The sequence below is a fragment of the Crocodylus porosus genome, unplaced genomic scaffold, assembly GCF_001723895.1.
Source record: "Crocodylus porosus isolate Cpor-Errol unplaced genomic scaffold, CroPor_comp1, whole genome shotgun sequence".
Taxonomy (NCBI): domain Eukaryota; kingdom Metazoa; phylum Chordata; order Crocodylia; family Crocodylidae; genus Crocodylus; species Crocodylus porosus.
In genome coordinates this window covers 154,800,995-154,826,129 of record NW_017728886.1, presented here as the reverse complement: position 1 = coordinate 154,826,129, position 25,135 = coordinate 154,800,995, and the positions used below count along the sequence as shown (strand labels likewise).

The 25,135-nt window shown below is 42.2% G+C and overlaps 2 protein-coding genes across 2 annotated transcripts in view; one reads left to right on the top strand and one right to left on the bottom strand.

The window, feature by feature from the left end:
• Nucleotides 1-6: 6 nt before the first annotated feature.
• FAM8A1 (family with sequence similarity 8 member A1) lies at nucleotides 7-11,040 on the top strand. The gene is made up of 5 exons (XM_019543518.1): nucleotides 7-42; nucleotides 3,944-4,064; nucleotides 8,454-8,577; nucleotides 8,893-9,032; nucleotides 9,317-11,040. Exons 2-5 carry the CDS (start codon nucleotides 3,991-3,993, stop codon nucleotides 9,459-9,461), a joined length of 483 nt encoding a protein of 160 aa, XP_019399063.1. The 5' UTR covers nucleotides 7-42; nucleotides 3,944-3,990; the 3' UTR covers nucleotides 9,462-11,040.
• A 2,595-nt stretch (nucleotides 11,041-13,635) lies between these two features.
• The window catches only part of NUP153 (nucleoporin 153), a 45,813-nt gene continuing 34,313 nt past the window's right edge, over nucleotides 13,636-25,135 (bottom strand). Inside the window, exons 19-22 of the mRNA XM_019539551.1 lie at nucleotides 22,522-22,884; nucleotides 18,796-19,071; nucleotides 15,299-15,461; nucleotides 13,636-14,741 (exon numbers count right to left, since the gene is read on the bottom strand). Coding sequence (XP_019395096.1) covers nucleotides 14,657-14,741; nucleotides 15,299-15,461; nucleotides 18,796-19,071; nucleotides 22,522-22,884 — 887 coding nt within the window. The 3' untranslated portion in view covers nucleotides 13,636-14,656. The remainder of the gene's footprint in view (nucleotides 14,742-15,298; nucleotides 15,462-18,795; nucleotides 19,072-22,521; nucleotides 22,885-25,135) is intronic.

The following is a 25,135-nucleotide window of genomic DNA, read 5'->3' as shown; positions in this document are numbered from 1 at the left end:
CCCGCGCCAGCAGCGCCCCGCGCGACAGCGCCCGCCCGGCAGGTGAGCCGCGGTTCGGGTGGGGGGACGAACTGCCCCATGCGCACTTCTTTTGTCAGCCCCCAGCCTGGCAGATCAAAATGAGGGGGCCCTTGGGGCAGGCCCCAGAAAGCTGAGCGGCCCTTCGCACTGGAGCAGGGATTGTCCGCCCTCCCCCACGCTACCCTGAGGTCCTCCCCGGGGTGCCGTGCGCTGTCAGCGCCACACACGCATGATTCACAAGACGGACCTGGAGATTTCTGCCAGGCGTCCCTGGTGTTGGCATTGTTCTGCCCTGCAGCACCGGAATGGCTGTTTTTTTGTAGCCAGAAAAAGGCAAGTTGGCATCTTCTGAGGGGGCCCTGAATCTTTGCAGGGCTCATTTTGAGTCTTGGACGGGTGACAGCCGCTGTTCTAGAGTGACCCCCCACGCTACAGATCAGTAACTTCTCTTTGGACCTACATGGCAGGTCAAGGGGAGGAGACCAGCGAAAATGAGTGAAATCTGATTGCTTCCAGGTTTTACTTTTTTCCCCCAGTTGTGAGCTTTGAACAGATGTTCCAGCTCATATCCTGGAGTGGGTGTTGCAGGCAGCGTGGTGCTCTGGGGTTCTAGGGCCACGCTGCATGCAGTCCCGCACCTGGTCAGCTCCAGGGCCATGCTGCAGAGCTCCAGAGTTGCTGAAGCAGAGGCATGCCACGCACAGTACCCACTCCAGATCCAGAATGCGGGGCTGGTCTGTGGGTCCTGCCTGGCCTGTGGACTGGCTCCATGACACACCTGGTGTAGACACTAAAATTAAGGCAGTAGCAGTTCCATGGTATAGCGTAGATGAGTGAACCTTAATGTTTTTAGAATTGGGCACAAGTTATTTGGAGGCACTTGTCCACAACTTTTTGAATGTGGAAGCATCTCCAGTTGAGAACCACTGAACTGTTGCAATCTACTTCATGTGTTTTGTATGGACAGTGCTTAGAAGAGGCATAGAGGGACCATGAAAAAACCTTCCTGTGTTGAAAGGGGGAGGTGGACATTGAAGAGTTAAGACACACAATAAAAGTCTTTTATTTTTCTGAAAACCACTATAGTGATCTTTGACCAGTTAAAAAAAAAATCCATATTAAATCTGGAATAATGTCTGTAGCAGTGCCTGTTTAGACAGTGAGCTAATTGTATCTGTTTAGAGAGTTTATGCAGTTATTCTAATGTTTCAGTGACAGAAGGAGATTTATACAGAAATCAGTTACGTTGCATGGCTCCTCCAGACTGAAAGCTGCTACCTCAGCAGTGAGAATACTCTGTGTACAGGCAGTCCGGGAAAGCTGCAGTACATGCATTAGAGGTCTCTGCTCAGCCTGAAGTGTGCAGGATACCTGGCTTGTGCTACAGCCTGTCCTGGTCCAACTCTGCATGGCATCTCCTGGAAACAGAGGCATTTTGGGCAGGTGGAATTGTCCTGTCTTTGTTTCCCGGTGGAGCATTCAGGGGACAGACTGGGAAGGGCTGTAGCGCAAACCTTCTCTCCTTCCCACTTTAAGCTGATCAGAGAGCCCCCCAGTGCAGGCAGGATTGCTTGCAGGTACTGCAGCAGCTTGGAACACTGTCATGGCACCCTTAAGGGGGCCTTGGGCCACCTGAGTTGAGAACTACTGCCATAGACTAAGTGGAGACACTGATAAGTCTCAGGTGAATTCTCCCTGTCTCTTGTGATGCAATGTCTTGCTCCTTATTTAGTTGTAAGTCTCTGTAGAATCAAATTGGAGTGTAATTTTATTGTGACTGTAGTCACAATAATACTTTAGTTTGTTTCCTGCTGAATAAATAGCCTCACTTGGGAACTTTATGATTTGTAACTAATGGCTATGCACAGCCAAGCTGGGATCAGGAAACTTAGCTGGGTTGTTCTGGCTCTCTTCACCATTAGATAAACTGTCTGTGATGGGAATTTTATTGACAGCTTTGGTACTACATAAATGGGAATTGAATCCATTTTGGTCTTCTGCAGTGCTAATGAAAACTTTTAAGTGAGATAGGAGGAAGATGCAAAGAAGGGGATATATTAATAAGAAGGTGCTCTTATCCATTCACTCTCCTGTCACAAACTAGCCTTTTTGAAAGAAAGAACAGACCAAAAAAAAAAAAAAAGACTGAGCACCTGAGGCTTCAAGGAACTCCTTCAGCGTACCACATATTTACAGCAGCGTTTGTGCAGCTTTTTTTCTGTAAATGAGGTTACCATGGTGAAATGTTTTTGGGGGGGTGGGGTGCTAGGTAGAGGATAGTAAATGCCATCCTTGGCTCCTTCAGAACAGACAGACACTCGGGTATATAACCATTGCAAACAGTGGACTGATATCTTAAGTCAGGGGTGTGTGTGTCCTTAATTAGAATTCAATTAGGAGGATGTTCATTAGTTTCAGGGAAGTTACTCTGTATATGCTACTGGTAAAATATATACCATCTAGGATTTTTCTAAGGGTGCACCAATAGAAATTTTTTGGGCTGATACCAATGGCTTTTTAAGGAGCTGTATCAGCCAATACAATCCAATTGCTAATATGCAGCCTGGCAGCTTGAAGAGAAGCATCCAGCTGCTAAGTCTGTGGTGGGGGGAGAGCAGATCGAGGCCCCCATAGTGAGGGAAGGACTGGGGCTGGGGCAGCTGCTGCCCAGCCGGGTTGGAGGACAGGATGAAGCTGCAAGCAGCTCATCTAGGGGGTGTGGAGAAGGGGACGGCTCCCACCACTGTGTGCACCCCAGGAGGGCATGTGGGGGAGGGGGTTGCGTGTGCCCCCAGATCTGTGCAGGGGGCAAGGGCAGGCTTGGGCCAGGGCAGCACTGGGCTTTTCCCAGCAGGGGGTTGGGGTGGGCTGTGCTCGGGGTAGGCAGTGGCAGCACGGAGAGCGGGGCTACAGGGTGAGGGCTGCAGCCACCCCAGAATTTGCTATAGCTCCCCTCTGTGCTGCTGCCTGCTCTGAGCACAGCCTGGCCCAGGCCCCCCACTGGGAAGAGCCCAACCCCAGCCTGCTTGCCCCACGCACACAGCTGGCAGAACACGCCCCCCACGTACCCCTTCCCCCACACAGCAGACTTACCAGTTGGATGCTGCTGGGCTGTGCTCTTTGCTGTCTGCATGTTGCTGTGGCTGCGCGTATGCACAGGGGCATTTATTGGTGACATTGGCCACATCAGCCAAAAAAAGCCAACTGCTGATACTGTCAATTTTCCTTATATTGGTGCTAATCCAATATGGGACTGCTGTATCAGTCTCTAGATTGTTCTCTATAGCACTTTTTTTTCTGGGGAACTGTTCAAAAGAATTTTTTTTAAATCTTATTTTTGTTAGTAACATTATCAGAATTTATTTAAAAGCAGTTTAACAGTTATTTTATCTTTCTTTATTGAATTCCCACCATTCTAAACTGAAGGGGCAACAAGTTTTACCCCTAATCGAAGTATCCAGATTTAAAGAAAAAAAGCTGAAGGAAATCATTCTGTACCAAAATAATTGTAAACTATAGAATGAAAAAATGGATAGGTGTAGATGTGTCCTAGGCATGTTACAAAGAAGTGACCTTTTAACATGAAAAACTGAAATATGATAAGACTCAAAACAATAAGGAAGAATGAGCATCAGCAAAGACCTATAACTCAGTTAAAACATGAGTTTGTAGTTGGTTCAACTAACTTTTCTAATTTGAATGTAATTCTGATCAGAATTGTGAAGAGTATTTTAAGGAGGTGCTTGAATGAAAGAGATGGGCTTGGTAGATCAGAACAAGGATTTTAAAATGTTTCTTAAATATTGAATACCCTTTTAATGTGTTTCTTGTAAATTGGTTTGCAGTGTACAGAATGTTTAAATTGTAAACTTTGCTTTGTTGAAATAAAAGTTTGCATAATCTCAGTTTATTTTTATTACAGGTCAGGAGTTCATTATTCCATCCTTGGCGCACAGGTTTATAGCAGAGATGGTGGATTTCTTTATTTTGTTCTTTATAAAAGCAACCATTGTCTTAAGTATTATGCACCTCAGTGGAATAAAGTAAGTTATCAATTTAAGGCATTTATTATATAAAGCATTGTCACTCTTCTGACATTTGGAAGCATATTTTACATTTTAGAGCAGCTAACGATTGACCTTTATACCAGTTCTTCCTTTCTAAATGTTAGGATGACTTGTGGAACATGCTTAAGAATTGTTATGTAGCTCCTTTCATGGGTTAACAGGGTTTTTCTTTTCAAAATATAGCTACATACTGTAGGTGTTCCAAACATTATTTTGTCTGCCTAAAAATAATTTTGTTTGATCAAACAATTTTTATCGTGGCAAGGACAACTTATTTTAGAAAGTTAATTTGAATAGGAGAGAATGAGTAGTGGGAAGAAACCATTTGAAACTAGTTTTATGGCTCCTCTTTAAAAAGATATTGCCAAGGCTTTCCAGAAATCCTGAGTCTACCTTTTGAGGGGGGCAAGGGGAGAGAATAGAAACCTTTAAAACTTGAACTAGAATTTCTTTCTCTCTGTCAGTTGTGCTCTACAAATACAAGAACTTTTAAGGGTTGCATGCATTGCATATGCTTCAACAAGAAGATCAAACAATATTTATTTAAAATAAGTCTGAAGGACTGTGACTAGGTGTGGTAATGCAGGACAAATATGGAACCTACCAAACTTGACTGGTCCCTTCCTTATTGGTTAGTACAACTTGAACTTAAATGTTATATGCAATTATATGCTGTCTGTATAAATGTTTAAAAATATGACTCATTGACTAGTAGTCTTACGCTTCCATCTTCACTGATCATGAGTTGGATTTATATGAGACTTGATTAGAAAATACCAACAAAATATAGTATGCATAAGCTGTATTCCACTCAGAGATCTTTCATTTTAAATGTTTATTCCCATACACTGTTTAAGCCCAGAGGCTTTTGTTCTCTTTTCTTCAGAACCTCTTGGTTCTGTGATTGAAGATGTCTGCCAACCTTTCAATTAATGGAGCTTAAATCTTTGAAACCTTTAAATTTTGAAGCTTTGTAACCCTACCTTATTCTACTTCTGTCTGTGACTTGAGGAGGTCTGCATTGCCCTGGTGTAGCACCATGGAACAAACACAAGGCTCAGCTTCTGTAGGCATGATAGTAGGCACTATCTCGGCTTATTAGTGTGTTATCGTGTGCATGCCAAGGCTGCTATGCTGTTGCGACCCTGGGGTAGGAGATAGCAGGACAAACTAAGGCCTGTCTCAGTTCTCTGCCACCATGGTGTCATACTGGAGTGGTGTGAGATTTTTTTCAGCAGAGGCCAATGCACCAGCTACAGAATTGTGCTTTAGAGGCTGTCTTGAGTTCACATTTTTGCCAAAACAGCCTAAGAAAAAATGTGTTGGTAGTTCTCGTGTTGGAATAGTCCAAAAATGTATGGCAAATGTTGATGTTTCCATTGACATTTTATTACTGAGCACTTCAGCAGAAATGTCCAACTAAAGTTCCTGGTCCAGAGTTCTATCATCTATCTACCAGCTGCCAAAACTTCCAGCCATACTTATGAAAATTTGTATCAGTTATTTAGCATGTAAAGTGATAGATTGGCCTGTGGTATTCTTTTCCTCATTCATCCCTGTAGAGTTGGCCTCTTGAGGGAGAGGGGCAAGGAGAGTATGTGTTATGGATAATCTAAGGGAATCATTATTTTTTAATGATCTTATGCCTTTTTTGAGGGGAGGGAAGTTGCTTACCATGTATAACAATCTTCAAAAAGAGTTGCCTGTTTTCAAATCAAATGATAAGTTGAGGAACTTTCCTGAAAATTCATGTCCTGGGTGTTTTGTGTTTTCTAAGGGAGCATATGCCCCATCTGCCACTACCACCAGTAGTGCCTCAGCTCTAATTGCAGAGCCCTGATGTTAAATACAGGGGTGTGTGGGCAAGTCATGGTGAATGCCCGAAGGCAGCCCTTGAAAAACAAGTAAATGTTATGTAACTTCTCTCTGGAAGGTCTCTGTGTAATCCTGCATGGGGTGGATTAGTAAACCAGTACTATGTCAGGATGAGGGTGTGTAAAAGATGGTTAGATAAATATGGATTGCTACGCTGCTTCTGTGCATGGGCATTGGTCCATATGTTGTATCCCAGCATGCGTGCCTAGTGAAAGCAGGCTCTAAACTCCAAAGTTGTGCTTCATAGCCGGGAGAGCCAGCTTAAGAAATGAATGTTACTGTGCTGTAATGCCTCTTAGGGAATGGATATTTGAATCGAGAAGAGCTGGTTTCCTACAATGTGTGAAATACTGCTACACCTTATTCATTAAATGTTAATGATGTGTTGTCCCTAGCCTCTCTTCATGTGTGCTTCAGTTGACCTACTGGATTTTCAAAAAGGTTTGGTCTTCCTATGTAAAAATATTTCTTATGTGTAGGTTATGGAGATGAGTTTGCTTTGGGTGGGCATGTGGAAGGAAATATTCCACAGGTAGAAATCTGAGAGCAAGATCATAGCCACACAGCCAGGAGCCTGGGGCATGGGGGCAGTGGTAGTTGCCCTTGTCATCCTGCCATAGGTACACTGCTATCTGAGAGCACCTCACACATTTGCCAAGATGGGGCATTATGATGACTTTGCCTTTGCAGACCACGGTATTGGCATCTGGAGAGCAGTACATGTTCACTCTCCTAACAAATATAATTGCCATGTAGAAAAAGCTGTTTTTGTTAACAAATTTTAAGGCTTGCACCAGAAGCTTGTAAGTAGGGATTTGCAAATTGTTTTGGGGATGCTGTACTTACCATGGTATATTTAACATGTCTTGCTGTAGGATGAGAGAGGATGGGCTGGTCCTTAATCTAACTGAGCAAATACTGATGAACATAGACTCTGAAGGAAGCTTAAGCTAAGCCCTGCAATTTAAGATGCAGAACTGTGGGGACTCTACCTTACTGTGCAGGGTGCTGGGAAATGACCGTTCCTGTTTTCAGTAACATTTTAGATGGACCTTTTCTTTTTTTGGACTTTCAGAAGATGTCACCCTTATGATGGAAATAGTCCAAGGTTGCCCTTTATACAGAAAAGTAGCATCTCTGCTTGGGAGGCTGAATCCTTACTTGCTGACAAAGACATTAGCTAAAATGGTTTCCTGGGTAAATTGTGGGAGATGAAGATACTTGGAGCAGTTAGGCTCATATTACTGCTCACAGTTCTGCTCTGAATGCCCAGAAGTGGGAGGCTGGGTGTGTAGAAAATTTTGTTTCTAATAAATCTGAACACTTCTGAAGTTTTGTGCAGTACACTTAATTTTTGCTATTTGGATGCAGAGAGGTTCAAAAACCTCCCTTTTGAGTGTAAAGGTACTGGGCTCCAGAGGAGCATGGCAGTTAAGTGCCAAGCAGTCTGAAGTCCAGGTGGGGCAGAATGTAAAGGAAAAGGATAGTCTTTCTTCTGCTTGTGCTTCTCTTGTAGGAAGGTGCACTTGTTTTTGTATCCTGATGAGCATCTGCTAAGACTCTCAGCCACTGCAGAGGTGTTGGCACCAGAGGTTAGTGCCAAATGACTAGATGCCAGCCAGAGTTGTTTTTGCATTGTTGCCAAAGCTACTGAGGTCTTAGTAGGCAAGACTGGCTTGGTCTTCCAAGCTGCTTTTGATTTAGGTGCCACTGGTGCTACTGGGTAAGGGATTTGCTCCCAGTTTAATGTTAATGAAATTGCAGTCTTGGATAAATAATACTGAGCCTGGAATGGTAATACATGTTTTGGATTTTGTCTCAGAGGACCTTAGACTAGTCTCTGTGCTGTTTGAGAATCAGGCTTTAGGCACCAAGAAACAGATGAGGCTGGAACATCCAAGCATCCCCCTTTTAGTGGAAAGACAGCTATGCTTGCCTGACCTGTGTAGTGCCTCCAGTTTGACTGGTCAGGAGTTCCACATGGTCCTGGCAGAGTGTCAGTGGTTCCTGGGACAAAGTGAAGTTACATATGCTAAACCAGCTGTGCTGCTTGAGAGTACCTAATTCCAAGGAAAGCTAGAACACAGGAAGAATCCAGCCTGAAGTATGTGCTCTCCCTGGTACCAGAAAAGGTGAGGTGATGGTGGTGATAGGGAGAGGGGTGGGCTTCTATCAGGTTATGCAGGGATGTTTCCTCTTGCACAAATCCTATGTGCATCTCCCACCAGAGATGTTAAGGCAGTTTTGCAGAAGGCCTCAAATAGAGGAGATGAGCTAGGGAGGATAATATTACACTGTGTAGCAAATCTGCAAGTCTGCTTAATAATGGTTGATTGACTCTGTTTTTTTGTTGAGGATCCAGAAAATAAAACCCTTAAAGTACCAAGTGATGAGAGAGCATTCCAGTTATGCATACGGAATTTACAAACTTAGCAATAATATGATAAGAGTGGAATAGCTTTCTTATTAAAGGAGTCTTGTTTTATACAGGGACATCTCCAAGTTTGCTATGCATTATATAATAGAAGAAATAGATGAAGACACATCCATGGAAGACTTGCAAAAAATGATGATAGTGGCTCTTATCTACAGGATGTTAGTCTGCTTCTATGAGGTAAATAGTATTAGCATTAACTCTAATTAAGTTTGTCAGAAATGTGCAACTACCAGATGCATCAAATTATTGAGTTACCTGATCTTATTAAGTATGTGCTCTAATGCTACCAGTGGTTGGAGGCTTTGCCTGATAAAGTAAAATTACTGCATAAACTTACTACATGTAAAGCAAAGTCCTTTTTTCTGTATTAAGATTGCTTAAAACATAGTGCTTCTGTGCCATTCTGATTGCTTTTCTTTGTGAAGGACATATGCTTGCTGGAGAATCAACAGTATTTGACTGCAGAATTAAAATAAGTGACTTCTCTTGTAGATTATCTGTATTTGGGGAGCAGGTGGGGCAACCCCAGGCAAGTTTCTGCTTGGACTGCGAGTTGTGACATGTGATACATCTGTACTTATTGCACCAAGTCGCGTGTTAGTGATTCCATCCTCTAATGTCAGCATAACAACGTAAGTAGTCTTAACTTTTGTCACTAGCAAATTATTGCTAAAATCTTCTAATTTGAGTGAAAGACTTATCATTATTCCAAATGACCTAGTATTGGTTCTGTTGGGCAAGATCCTATTGTCCATTGTAATTCTGTGATGCAGGAATCAGTTAAAGGGTTTGCTCCAGCTTTAAATGATACAGTACTTGATTTCCAAATCCTGTTGAATATAATTTGTGTCTGGCAAAACTGCTTTTCTGTATAGACTAGTAAACTTAAAATAAGCTTTTTCTCTTATCATTCCAGGTCTACAATAAGAGCATTGATCAAGAACTTTTCTATTGCTTCATTTTTTCCAGCTTTTATTACTCTACTATTTTTTCAGCATAACAGAACAGCCTATGATATTGTGGCAGGAACTATTGTGGTAAAAAGGAATGGAGTCAGATGATACCAAGAAAAAAACAGATTTCCACACACTTTGAACTCCTTTAAAAAATACCCCTAAAATAAATGACATTGCCCAAGTATCTGGGGATAGAGAGTTAAACAAAATGCATCACTTCAGTATGGTGCCAGCAACTACTTTGAGAGTGTTTTTTCTTTTCCATGAATGCCAAAGAAGTTAAAATCTGGAAGTATTGTTTTAAATGTAGAAGTATTAACATTAGTTTAGCAGGAAAGACAAAGACTGTTTCTGTCAGAACATAAAGTGGTTGCCTAAAATTTTGTCATTTCAAAAGAAATGCTGATTTTTCTGCCATAAAAAGTTAGAGAACTAAGTTGGAGAATGCACCTGTTTGGTGGTAACATCTGCATAAGTCACATAACAGAAAATATCCCCTTTAGGGGATCACAGTATTTCTGTGCAAGGAGGCAGCAGAAGTACAGTAAATCAGGTTCCCTTGAATTTCTGAAGTGTGTGTGGGGGAGCCAGGTATTAATCATTTTCCTGAAAGTGTTGCAATAAATTACTTTACTCCAGGACCTGTATTCCGTTACCACTTTTAAAATGTTTTACCTAAACATGTATTGTGGCAAGGTTTTGCATGATTAAGTCTTAAGCATTAAGTCATTTACTTTGTGTCAGACCTAATGAAGAGGTGAACTAGTAGCTGCTTTTTCTGTGGGAAGGGCAAGTTACACTGTGGTATTTAGTGAATTAGATGTATGTAAATAACTTCAGAGTTGTAACAGGAACAGTACAGATCATGGTAACAAGCTGACTTGTTTTTTCCTTTTGATGTGGGGGGGAGTCTGTCAAGTTTTTGCATACAAGACCATATAAAGCAATTGAAGGAGTTTGTATTCAGCATGCAGAAAATATTAACCAGATAGTGTTATGGTTTTAACTTCACAGAAGTTAAAAATTGAGTATTTACTGTTATATTCTAAAATTCTACCTAACTATTCAGTGCTATATTCAAAAAAACTTCAAGACAACCTCTGAATAAAGAAAGCTAGTTATTTTGCATTAGACTGCTACACAGATTTGATAATGTCTGTTTATTCTTCCAGTGTGTAACAGTGGCTGGGAAACAGCTTACAAACACTGTGTCAGCATTCTCTAGGTTAACATGTCCGATTAGGAGTAAATACTGTTCTGAGGTTATAGCAGTTACTCTTGCTGTCCACTATTATGTTGGAAAGTATGAGGATTAAGATGCCTCTTTTAAAACATAGTGAGTTAATCAAAAGCTAAAAAGATTAAGTTTAGCTTCTGTCACACTTTCTTGCATAATAGCACAGTATTTTATTTGGAATGACCTTCATTAGGGTAAGTACCAACATGCTTCTTAAAACTGATATATGTTGACATTCTACTTACAGCTGTATCTAATCTTTTTTGGTTACCAGTTGCAAACAAATCTTTCTCTGAAGTGGAAGTTTATTTATTTGCCTGAGTGGGTTTTTAAAGTGTGAAATTGTTGCTGCTTGTCAACTTTGTCTATATAAATAATTGTAAAGTATTGCCTAGTCTTCATAGACAGACAAATAAAAGCTACCCTTTTTGCTAGTCACTACTCAAGTATGAGCTTCCAGGAAGTGGTTGTTTTTATAAATGCTGTGGAATTCTATCAAGTGTATTCTCTGTTCCTTGTCACAGCTTCTTCCAGTTGTACTAAGACAAAAACTAAGGCACTACTGTTTGTTAGAGGATTTAGAGGTTGTTGTTTTCCTCCAGTTAAGAGGGTGTCTACCTCCCTTTATTGACGCAGGTTTTGTTGCGCATCTCGTTGCCTGTAAAAGTAGTTTAATAGAGGGCTCACCGCATGTCAAAATAGTTCTGAACTATATCAGTTCAGAGGTTAAGCATAACTTAACTAGAACCATCACAGTGGCACCTGCAAGGGCTTTGTCACAGTAAAGTGAACCTCTGCCAAAGAAGTTACAGTTGAAGTAAAATAATTGGGTAATAATAAAATAAATAAAACCAGCGGGCCTTTGTCTCTTTGGGCAACCAAAAAATTGAGTTGAGTCAGTGGTGGTTCTAGGTGGCTTAAAAAAAGAAGAGTACTGAAGGAAACTGCAGGGCTAAGTATTCCATAAACTCTACAGAATAGCTTTTTTTTTTCCTTTTAATTTTTATTCATCAGAGCACGTTATATTACTTACCATGTTCAAAGAACCACCTGCATCAACCACTTATTCTAAAGATTGTCTGTATGAAACTTTTTCCCCAAAGGTGATTTGAGTGGTCCAGTTTCTTCTGCATGAAAAGAAATGTCACTTATTTTAAAGCACAGCATTAATTCATGCAGATGCAAAAGTCAAGAATAAGAGTAAAGAAAAACATGTCAGTCTGGTACTCAAGCTCTGAATGTGCATTACATATTGGACAGACACTGCCAATTGCTTTAGAGCTTAGTGCACTTCTGCTGCTGCTTCTCGTTCTTGTATTTAAATATAACTTCATTAAGGAATTAAAAACCAAATCTCAAATGATGTAATGCAACCTCTTCCAAAGTGGGTTTATCTGATAATCCATTTCCCTTGCTTTTTTCATGCTATACTTCCTGTGTTTATACCTCACAAGACTTTTTCCAGCCTATCAACTGCTTTGGCAGTATAGAGGGTACATTATAGAGAGAAACAAAGTGAAGTATCTGTTGTTGCCAGAGGATTCTGCTACTGAATGTTAATCTCTCATGCATGGTCACTTAGTAGGAAGTACTAGCCCCTCAGGGAGGGTATGAGCCTGTGAAAAAAAAATTAGAGATTAGCAATTCTCTTAACCTGATTTGTTGCCATATAGAATCTCACTTGCAAATGCTTAGGTAGAAGAACATGTGTATTGTTTTCTGTCTTAAATCACTTAATATTGAGAATCAGGATGAATCTATGCTGGTGATAATAGTTTCTAGGGTCAGAAGGGACCTGAACAGATCATCAAGTCTGACCCCCTGCCCTGGGCAGGGACAAGTGCTGGGATCATAATACCCCAGCCGGATATCTATCCAACCTCCTCTTGAAGACCCCCAAGGTAGGGGAGAGTACCATTGCCCTTAGGAGCCTTTTCCAGAGCCTGGCAGCCCTAACTGTAAGGTAACACCTCCGGATATCAAGCCTAAACCTGCTCTCAATTGGTGGCTGCTATTCTTTGTTATCCCAGGTGCTGCCTAGGGGAACAGAGCCTCACATAATTTTCCACTGATTACCCCTGGTGTGTTTATAGATGGCCACCAGATCCCTCCGTCTTCTCTTGTGGAAGCTGAATAGATTCAGGCCCTTTAGTCTATCCTTGTAGGGCCTGGCCTGCTGACCCTCTCAAGGTTAGCAGCCAGAACTGGATGCAGTACTCCATGTGGCACTGGTCAGGCCACAGTTGAAGGGGAAGGATCACCTCCCTGGACCTGCTTGCCATGCATCTTGTGATGCAACAACAAGGTGCAGTTAGCCTTACAGACAGCTCACGTCCATCTTAAAGTCAACAATGACTCCAAGATCCCTTTCATTCACTGTGCTGTTAAAAAGGGTGTTCCCCAGCTTATAGGTATGTTGCAGGTTCCTTCTCCCTAGATGCAGCACCTTGCACTTATCTGCCTTGAATTCCATCTTAATATCATCCGCCCACCTCTGTAACCTGTCTAGATCTAATTGGATTTCATCCCTCCCCTCCAGTGTGTCCACCTCACCTCACACTTATGTCATCAGCAAACTTGGACAGCATACTTTCCAGACCCACTTCCAAGTCACTGATAAAGATGTTGAATAGCACAGGCCTGAGGACTGAGCCTTGGGGAACTCCACTGCCCACATCAGTTCTCTACAGATCACTGGCAAGAATTCTGCCATGTTGGTTTATAGCTCCAAGCAGCACTTGTAATGCTTATACTTGTATTTGATTTAATTATCAAGTTATGTACATGTTTTTCTTTTAAGTGTATGCAGGTATGTAGGCAAGCAGCTAACAGCCCCTTTGGACTGATACGTTTGGGTACGATTCTCATGGTTATGGGGAAATCATTAAGTAGCAGGGCGCATATTTATTTTTACTAACTCAACATTTCTGTTAAAAGCAGAAATGCTGCAGAAGAGGTAGGTCCTCCAGATAACATGCAAGTGTGCAGCTTGCATACATTGGTTCCACTGTGTGACTTTAGGTTAGTTAAAACTACCACAACCAATATTTCATAATTTTTATTGATGGCATTTATCCCATGGTTTAACATGTTAATTATACTGTAATAAACATGGCTTTAATATTAAACTTTTCCTTATTATCCAAAGTCACCACAGTCCATTTCAGTAAATATAAAAATATATACTTAATACTTTGTACAATACTGGTTTTTGGTCCAAACAAAAATGGATCAGAAAAGCCAATAAACTCACTTTAAGAATTCCCAATTTTAAAGATTTTCTAAATGGATTTAGGCAACTTTGAATAATGGAATTTACATAATAAAATCTGAGACAATACTAAACAAAAATTGCCATAACACACAAAATTAAAATTTCAAGTTCACAGATTTGTTATGCCAAAAAAGTACATAGAGAAACAAAATTGTATTTACACATGTTCCATAATAAAATAACAAAAAGGCGAGACAGGTGATAAAGGGCTGTAAGAATGAAAGAATAGAAATAGCGTATAATTATTAAATGGAGAACTACAGGTCTAACAAGTCCTTAGCATGGACCATCCTTTAAATCAGTCTTCCTCTATCAGAAAATTTTAGTGCACAATACACCCAACTCACTCACTTCACACATACACCGGCACAAACTCAGCATAGAAATCATTCATTATCAACATTCTCTACTCTATACAGAATCCCTCACTGATATAATTACAATTTTGAGGCGTCAGTAAACGCAGATGAGCGCACATAGTGGTGCAGATGAAGAGGTATTATACAAAGCCATTCGCTGTGCAGGCTATATTCATGTCTATAGCCAGACCATGCCAAGTCAGTGAATAAAGAAACTGCTGGATTCTAAAATAGTTTTGCTTGAGAACCTCCCTGTCGCCAACTCTACTTATTACCAAAAAACTAAATAGGGGGAAAAGACAGCAGAGTTTTAAATTTCTGTAGGCAGATCTGACTTCAGCTGAACCCAGCATGAGGTACAATCCCAACAATTGAACAATGCAGGGCATCAGCTGTTGTGAAAGTTGCTGTCTGTAACAATCATTGACAATTATTTTCTACGTCTAACCGCAGTCTTTATCTTCCGACCAGAAACTGAAGATCCCGAAGCAGAGAAAACATTTTTCCCATTACTCCTGTTAAAAAAAGTTAGAAGTAATCAAACTCTAGCACGATGTAGCTGCGAGGTTCAGTTCAGTCCAGTCATTTCCTCCAATAATATGTATTCAGATAGGTATCTGAACACTGGACCAAACTAAGATATATTGCCAGAGAAGGGTTCCCAGAAACAAAAAAGAATAACCACATTCGCTGTATTAAGCAGATCACATAGAACATGGTTGATAAGCAACAAATCTCTCAAGTATGTGCTATGTGCGAACATGAATATAGCCTTTGAGTCACATATCAGTCCTGCATTATTCTGAACTTGCCTGTTCAGCATTTTCTGAAAATACAGCCACTTGAGAGAAGTGGGAGGTCAGGCATCCAAAAATCACTTTAAAATGTAGGCTGAAGTACATAGGTATGTACAGCATGTTCAGCAGAATTCCTAATGTTCACATAAAAGCCGTTTTGTGAGTTAAAAGCTGCTGAAGCCCAACACTGGTTCATTAACAACTATGACATTTTGATTAGTATCCACACAATCAAGCCCCTCCCTACCTTTAGTCTGTTTTAAAAATAGTCTTACCCCACTGTAAAAGTTGGAGGCTGGTTAAATGAAAATCCTGAAGAGCCAGAGGGTTGGGCTGGTGCTGCTGGTGCATTGGGATTTGCACCAAAGGTAAATACTCCCGGGTTGCTATTTCCGAAGTTGAAATTAGTAGGATTACTTCCAAACTGGAATATCGAACCTAAAAACAATCAAAAGTCTCCATTTAGCTCCTCCAGTATGAAAAAAAATGCCACTTTGCCATTGTAACATACCAGTTTAGAATCAGACAATGTGCTTCACAGAGCAGTGACAGTAAAAATGGTATTCCAAAAGACCTACTTTAAATAAATACATATGTGTGTGTGCGCTCGCTCTCTCTAGTGCGGCAGTTTCCTAAGCTAAGAGTTACTGCAGCATTGCTGCTGTGTAGAAGGAATGGCCTTGTCAGCAGGTTTAGCAATACAGTAACTGACAGCACTTCCCAAAAGAGAAACTGAGGGCTTACACTTGAATACACTATACCTGGTCTCAGTCATTATGAACTTCATCTAGTCCTGCACCATTAATCTATACCCACAGAGGTTTCTGAAGTAGGAATTCTGTTCAAGGGTTATTTGCTGTCATAGACTAAATTGCTCCGAGTTCCTCCCCAAGTAAGGACCACAGCCAGGCTTTTGTTAACCAAGCATTGGGACTTCAAATCAACACAAATGAAGCCCAGAATGCTGGTGCTCGTTCTAAACCTTTTACTGCACTTAACTTAAACCCCTCAAGTTAATAGCCACAATTTTATTGGTGTTTAAATTCACGCTCTTACCCATTTAACAGCACTTCTGAGGCTCCTTAGGCACCAAAAGTACTTAACATTTTGGTGGGGGGGGGTTTTCCATTTTAAATTTTATATAAAAAAAATACAAAGATTCAGCAATGGGCATTCTGTCTAAAGCTACCTGTATGTTACTCTCAGCTCTTTTTAAAATTTGCCTAGTTTTCAAGCTCATAGTGTCCTTCTAAATAGAATGTTTTCATTATTAATTAGACTTCACCCTCCCTCCTCATATGTATCACTGCAGCACATGGATACGCCTCTCTGCAAAGTTTGGATTTGCATTTGAACACTCCCTTAACAGAATTTGCAGTCATTGGGTCAGTGCAGAAGAACAAGAGAAATGTGCTAAACAAAACTTTTGTACTGTTCCTGTCCAACATAAATAGAATACAAACAATAATACAAAGATGATGAAAAAATTAAAAAGAGTCCAAATTAATATATTTACAGCATTAAAAGGTAAGAAAATTGGAGTTCTCCCTTAAATACCCTTCAAAAACTGTTCACTGTTAAACTTCCTGGCTATAAATAAAATCTGAAATGACAAACTTAAGTGATAGAGCTGTGGTATTTAAGCACTCATGTACCATCAGTATCATCAGTTTTGTAAAATGTATAGTCCTGAAGGCTCTGAGGCTCATTATGTTTGTACTACACCCAACACAGTGGAGTCATCACCTGGTTGGCATTTAAGCACTCTACTTTTTTTTTAAATTGCACAGACAAGGAAAAATCAGAAAACTCTGGTCTTCAAAATGCCTCCAGATCCAAGGTGGTATAATGGATGAGTGATTAACTTAGTATCTTTCTATGTATAACCAGACTTAACTGATTATTACTGAGAAATGTCACTTATTTTTCTGGGTGATATTTATTATCTATATAAAATTCCTGTGTTCACCCCTCATTTAAAATGAGGCTTTCTGTATTACAGGGAAGAAGGGTTTTTTTGGTTTTTTGGTTTTTTTTACCTTCAATGACAAATGTGCATAATTTTCTGACTATTACTTAGGCTTCCATAATCAAACAAAAAAATGAAGAAGGCAGCAGAGGATCCTGATGCATACCAAGACTTATTTAGATGGTATGGACTGAGAAATTAATTATAGTGTGGTAAATAAAGTGAGGATGTGTCAGAGTTTAACTCGGTGGTTCTCAACTGGGGTGCCACAAGACTTGCAGGGATGCCACACTGTGGGTGGTGTCACCACGACTAGGTAGTCACCACAACCGCACAGTGCACCTCCTGCAGAGCTGCACTAGGAAGCAGCTGCAGCATAAGTATGGACTCCAGCCTGCATCATGGTCACTTGATAAGCCTAAAACAGGCAGAAGCATGCACCCTTACTGCAGTCCTTCATCATCCAGCCCTGCACAGGGGACAGGCACACCTCTGTTCGGGGAGGAACTGTAGGGTAGGGCAGCAATAGGAGCATGTGCTCCTGCTGTAGCTGCTTTCCAACTGGACTCTGCACAATGTGCATGGGAGGGGAGATCTCCATCCGGCTGCGACAGCAGCACCTAGCTTGTGTACCACTGAAATACACTGAGTCAGCACAACAGTTGTCCTCAACTGAAGTGCTGCCAAATTCAAGAGAGCTATGGAGGGGTGCCTTCAGTCTAAAAAGATTAAGAACCACTGGTTTAACTGATTCCACAGTAAGTGCCTTTGTTTGTGCATTCCTATCCTCAAGTGGGAGTTAACCTAGGGCAGCTTACCCTGGAAAGAAACAGGGCTGTTACCACGGTTTAGCTTTACAATGGAATAGGAGCAGGCGGATGAAACCATTACCACTAAAGGATGCACTAGCTGCTCACAGCAGTGTAACAGTTTGCCCATCCAGTCTCTTAGACCAGTGGTTCTCAACCTTTTTTGTACCAGGACCCATTTGTAAACATTGATCGCCAGTCCAGAACCAGTATCCCTCATGACCCACTGCCCCCCAGCCCTCCCAGTGTGTGCAGTATAGGAGGCTCCAAGCAGCCCTTTGCAGGCTGAAACTCTGTCAGCCTGCAAGGGAAAAGCCACCAGTTTTCCACATTTTTTTTTCCTTTAAAGGAGAATCCATTTTTAAAGTTTGTTCACAATCATTTCATATATTCTTGTAACCCATGGGTTAAGAAATGCTGTCTTAAACCATAATATCCAATGTGTAAGTGTTCACAAAACTCAGAAATAACTAGCTTGTGGTTTAAATTTAACTTTGGTTATAACACTAACATTCTTGAAAGAGAATAAGCTACTTAATGTTATGTAGGGACCTACCAAATCCATGGTGGAAGCAGAGTGTGCGGCAGCTCCTTTAATCTTGCATGTTCCCCCCATGTGAACCTTGCAAGCAAAGCCCCTCCACTAGTCAGCAGGGTGGGAGTGCAGGGGGAACCTGCAAGATTAAAGCAGCCGCAGTGCATTCCACTCCCGCCATGAATTCAGTAGGTCTTTAATGATGTGCCAGCCGCATTATTACATCTTAATGAATTTTTATGCCGTTTCTGCCCAAAACAAAGACAGATTACTCAATAAATCTGTTAGTGGATGCACTTTGTGAAAGGAAACTAAACATTTAAGAAGGGAAAAAGGGGTTTATCTGAAAGCTGGTTGCATACCCCATGCAGCCTTCTCTACTGAATGCTGAAAGGAGAGCTTGTTTCTTGAAACATCTCTATGATTTCGACAAGCAGAGGGCAGACATTCTGTACTCACCAGAATTGGGTGTACCAGAGCCAAAGCCAGGCTGTTGATTTGCTTGCTGTCCAAATGCAGGAGCTTGACTACTGCTTGATCCAGACCCAAAGGCTGGAGCGGCAGGCTGAGAGCCAGCTGAAAATAAAGCGGTTGATGATAAGGATCCAAAGGTTGGAGCATTTGGCTGGCTGGAGCCTTGACTCTGACCAAATGCTGGTGTCTGGCTGACACCAAATGCTGGACCAGCAGCAGGTGCTGAAGACCCAGAGCCAAATACAAATGAAGAGGTGGAACCTAGAAAAAGCAAAGCAGAACAGAAATTTGAGTACAATAGTGAGCGTCACAGGGACAAACCTGCTTGAGAGAAACAAGGAAGCTTTTGTATTTGGAGCCTAACATTATCACAGTTGTTAAATGAATGGCACATTTATTCTCAAAAGAAATCTGAGGTGGCTTAGATACACCCTTCAGCAGAGTGCATGAACAGAAAATGTTAGCTCCCCCACAGGAGATAAGTGAAGTACATACTATTGTATATGGTAAGTGACAATGAAAGCCACATTAGAAACAACTGCCTCTCAGAACATTCACTTTCAACCTGAACAGCTGCACAGCATTCAGGTCAAGTCAGTCCCAAGGCCTCTGTGAAAGCTGGGGAGCCTTAGATGCTGTTGCATCATTGGTGATTCTTCAGGCAAAGTGCCCTGATAGCACCCATCTCCTCTCCAGGTACGGATGGTCGTTGGCTCACAGGGAGCTTATCTGCAAGGTCTTGTTTTTAGTCCTGCTGAATGTCCAGGCAAGCCCAGGTGTGGGTGCTGGTTTAGCTGCTGGCAACCCAATCACAGAACAGGCTGTACTGGTTTACATGGCACTGGATAGCAGACCAAGAGAGGCCTGGCCTGCAGAACACTACATGCATCATATACATTCACACCACAGTCACATGCCCAGAACCAGCTGATCTCGATTTCAAATTCGTTTTACTTTCACATTCTACAAGCAAATACCATCAATGGGAACCTGATTTGCACGTAAGAATTCCTTACAACTCTGGTTGGCACAATTCGGTTTTTCATCAGTAAATTTCACCACGTTCAAACTCACAAAAAATATTTCCATCATTACCAAGTAAAATTTATAGAAAGAGAAAGGAAGAACAGGCTGCTGCTGCAGTGTCCAGGCAGGCTCTTGCTGAACAGCAGCTAGAGGTGGAGGAGAGGGGCCAAGGGTGGCCACTGTATCTCTGCATATGTCCCCACCCCAGCCTGATGTTTCCTTGCTGGGGAGGTACAGAGCAGGAAAGGGTGGGCAGCAACCACTATGGGACAGAAGGAAAGTGGGTGCTGAGCTCAGTGGTGCTGTGCACAGGGGCAAGGAAATGAAAAATTGAAATAAATGCTTAAAAATAAAAATAGATTTTAGCTGTTGAAATTATAAAAAGTAAATAAATAAAAATCGAATTCTGCCAAGCCTACTTATACCTTGGAAAGAGTACAGCTTCTTTGTACCATTATTTTTGTCAGATTTCTTGATGTGTGGTTCTCCTTGCAGTTCTAAAATGGGAACAGGGCTCAAGTTTGTCACCTAAATGATTCCACACCAAATGTGCTTGCTGAGTTGTCCCCTCCCCATGGACTGCCAGTCCTGTATGCTCAACCTGAAAATTGGAGGAGTCCAACAACCAGATTCCTCCTATTTGCAGCTATTACTTACCAGTAGCTGAAGTTCTACAAGTCAGACCTGCTCTTAGTTGCACCTGGGCAACCCCTACTGACTGGCTAAAGACTGCAGTTCAGTCAAACAATTGTGCCCCTTTCTAGTTCCCCTTATCTTGGCTCTGTAGGTATACAGAAGTAAAATGCAATGGAAACACAGGACCAGCATAAGCAGATGTGACAATGAAAGGGAACGCACTTGCTGAGTAAGAAGGTACCACCTTCCTCGTTTTAACATCACGCAGCAGTCACAACATATTATGAACTACTGTCTTGTAACCTAGAATGTCCCAGCACTTAAGTTTATGAGGAAAAGAGTGTTCCGCTGCATTCTGGATTTTTAAATTTGGAAGGTAAGTTGCTTATATTATAATGACTCCTAATGTCATTTCTCTCTCAATCAAATTTTTCAAGCCTGACTGACTGAAGTAACAAACTGGGAAGGAAGATATAATTCAGAATTAGGACTTAAACTTTTATTGCAATTTTTAAAAGCATGAAAGTCTTCAGATGGTAATTCCAGGTCCACCTTCTGAACTATTGCTTCAGGTAGAGAAGGGTTCTTTAATTCAGCTCCTTAGAGCAAGACGATCAGATAAATTTAAATCCTCTCTCTTAGCAAGGAACTGTAGCAAACTAAATCATTGACTAAGTTTAATTCTGCATTTGCAGAATCAGATCCCTGCACAGTTTAATAGTGCAAATGCTGAAGGTACAAGGCAAAGCTGCTCAGTACATATGCAAGTTCAAGCTGGATTCCCACCCAAATAAGATGACACATTTAAGATAAGACCAGGATTGGACTTCAGTCTTCAAACTGCATTGAAGGAGTGGGATACACAAATGGAGCCACTAGCCATAACTCATCAATTCAGGAGGAAAAAAAAATCTCTTCTTAAGAGGAGGCCACAAGAAGGGCAGCAGCAACACTGGTATGTTGCGTTTGGAGCTAGTGTGCAAATTATGCACCCATGAAAAAGGCCGCACTGTGGTCAGGAAGACTTGTACTTTTAAGGAAATCTTCCCAACCCTTGGCATGTTTATGCAGGAAAGGGTGAAAGGTGGCAAACAAAGGAACCATTCCTCAGAGAACAGGAGCACTGTACAGCAGATCCAAAACAGCTGAGGTAGCAAACTGAGAAAGGGCTCTGCAACACTGATGTGGCAACAAAGCAGCAGGCCTGCTGTGTCTGTGTAGTGAAGGGCCTTACCCTCTTCCAAGAGTTTTTGGTTTGCCCCTTCATGTTTAAAATGCTTTGAAAAGTTAGGTTTGGTTTTCAAAAACTGGCCCTGGTAGAACAGTATTCATCAACAACTGCATCTAGCTGCATTTAAACTGTTTTGGATTTAAATGTCATTGCTGAACAACAAGAAAGATTTCTACGCCTTCCTGCCTTCTGACACCACCACGGTAGAAATCCTGCCTTATCCACACATCTAAGAGCAACTCACAAAGACACTCTCACGGACCCAGAGGAACAGACTTCCACCTTCAGCTTCCTCTGTGCAAAAATGAAGTTTATTTTCTACCTATGGGGACTTTTTACCATCTTTAATTTTCCCTGAGCCTGAGGAAGGGCACGTGTGCCTGAAAGTTTGCAGAAAACGGTAATTTTTTTGCGGTTTCTTAGTTGGTCTAATAAAAGGTATCTCTGAACCAAAAGAGTTCTAGAGTTTTGCAGTTCTTCTTTGCATCTAGCTTCTGTCTTATCCTGCAAGTAGAAGTATAGCTATGGGAACTAAAAGCTACAAATGGGGACTGTGTTGTTTAATACAAGGCACCCATATTCTGTTCTCCTTTTCCACTCTATTTGTGACTTTTCCCTCTGACACCTGTAACAAGACAGCCCCAGTAAATAATATTTATATTCACACATTTGTTAACAGCAATAATGCAAAGCATTGCATGCACTCATGCCAGGTATTTTGTTTGCACGTTCTCCACAGTAAAACACTGATGGATATATACATTTTCTTGGTCCTATATGTACTGGCAGTAGCAAAACTCAGATCATTTTAAATGTACCTGTAGAGCTTGATGTAGTTGTGGCTCCAAAAGCGAAACCAGGGTTTGCCGTATTGTTACTGCTAGCTCCTGAACCAAAGACAAATGGAGCAACAGCTGCCCCTGTGCTGGATGTTGCTGGTTTGTTTTCTTGAGAGAACCCAAATGACTGCGATGCAGTAGACTCTGCAGAACTGCCAAATGCAGAGTTGCTCACAGTGTTGCTGGCTTGTCCAAACACAAAGGGAGTGGGAACCGGTGGTGGATTCGAGGCAGAGGTGGAGCTTCCGAACACACCAGTGCCGTTTGCTGAAGTGCTTGGTACAGCTGTGCTGGAGGAACCAGAACTTAAGAAACTGAAAGTTGGCTTTGCTGCTCCTTGATCTGGGGAGAGGAAGCAATTAAAACTACTTCAAGAACAGCAGGCAATTTTCAAGAGCACGATAACAGTATATACACTGCGCCATCTGAAAACGAGCACCATGCTGAATGACAGCTGATTATCAAGGCTCCTGCAGCACTTATGCAAACCAAAAGGGGCACACCAACTGATCTTTCTTTCCCAGGAAGGACACAGATGCAGGGGTGGAAGGGAGCTGTGAAGGAGAGGAAAGAGACTCCAGACTGAGTCTAGTTGTGGCTTTTGAAGATCAAAAGGATTAGTTATGAACATCTGAACTAGTATAACATATGCACAAGTACTTTGCTCTCTCTTGGAACAGCTGGCCAACACGCACTTCAGGCATTAATAGTGCAAAAACCCCAAAAGCCTTCTGGTTAAGCTAAATAGATCCTACTTTGCAAGACAAAAACTGATTCAGATATATTATTCCTTCCAAAAAATATCATTTCTTGCTCTGAGAAAGTCTTGCTCTTTCAACCACAAGTCAGACAAAACTCACAAAACTGGGAGCCTGCAGCTAAAAATGTCTACTTCTGCAGAACTGAAGGTACCCCTGCCCTGCCTGTCCTCAGACTGTGAGATTTTGAATAAGTTTATTAATTAGCATCTGAGAAGTTTGGAAAATAGTTCAAAATTAGAGGTGCGCCACCACATTGGTCCGATATCAGATTGGTACCAACATAAAAGAAAACTGGCTGTATTGGATATTGGCCTGATGGGACAAGCACAGCTGCAGCACAGCACTCAGGCAGAGAGAAGCAGAGCCAGAAACATAGAGAGCTGCCTCCAACTGAGTAAGTCTGGTGTGGTGGAAGGGGAGGAGGGAGGGAAGGGGAGGAGGCAGATCAAGACCCTCTGTGGTGAGGGAGGAGGCAGGGGCAGGCCCTGCAGAGCCACAGCTTCCGCTGTTGCTTGCACCCTGGGAGGGCATGGGGAGCACGTGTGCCCCCTGGATCTGCACAGGGCTCTTCTCACAGGGGCTGGGCTCGGAGCGGGTGCTGGCAGTGCTGGGAAGATGCTGTATCCACCCCAAATTTTGCTGCTGCTCCGCTCCCAGCGCCACCAGCTGCCCGGTGCAGCCCTGACTTGATGTCCTGCCTCCACCCATATGCCAGGAAGAGACGGGGCTGTGCCAGAGAGCTGGCAGCCAAGACGCTAGGCGTGGAGCGGCAGCAAAATTTGGGGTGGATGCAGCATCCCCCCCAGTGCCTGCTCCAAGCCCAGCCCCTGCCAAGAAGAGCACTGTGCACCTCTGGCTGCAGCCCACCCGGCCCTGTGCAGATCCATGAGCACACGCCCCACCCCCATGCAAACTACAGCAGGAACCACCTCCCCCCCCATGAGTCGTGGCTCCAGTCCCCACCCCACGCTTGCCTAGGCAGAGCCTTTCCCTGCCCCCTCCCTAACCCGGAGGGGTGTTGACTGGCCCTTCCACCCCCATGCCCCTTCCCTCGCATCATACCAGACTTACCAGCTGGAGGCAGATGCATCAGAAATTGGATCGGTACCCACTGATATGCCTCCTTAAATATCGGCTACTGGGACGGCCCCCAAAATTGGTGCACCCCTGTTCAAAATGATCTGGTAGAAGTACCCATATGTGTGTATTTAATTAAATGTGTGTATTTAGATTCTGCTAAAAAAAACCCAAACAAACTCAAGTCTATATTCTCCTAAATCTTCTTTACTTAAAGAACACTAAATTGTGAATTTACAGTGTGGATACAAGGCCACTTTTCAGAAGCAGTTTCTCATCGGGTTAAAACCTGTCCCTTAAGCTATATGCATTCAGTCTCAATTCCTCTAATTTCCGTTTTTCTAATATTTAGGCCTTTGTTTCATCTACCCCATGCTTAAGGAACAGAGACTGTACCACTGTGAAGATCACTTGGAATCACAGAAAATTAGTGTTGGAAGAGACCTCAGGAGGTCCCTTAAAAATGTAACTAAATTTTAGTTGAATTCTTAGTTTAGCCAGCTTAACTACAATTTAACTAAAACTTAACTAAATTTTCTTTTTGCTCTCTTGCCTCAGATCTTTACAACTAGACCACTACAGAATGGACAAATTGTTCTTTGCAAGCCTGCGGGCAGACATCCTTCTCTTGAGGCAAAGGGAGAGTCTTCTGGTGTTTGTTGTGTGTTCTCCTGGATGGGACAGAAGCCAATATGCAAAACGCAGGTCTATGAAAACGCAAATGCAGGGCAGTGAGGACTAGAGATCATGGGAGA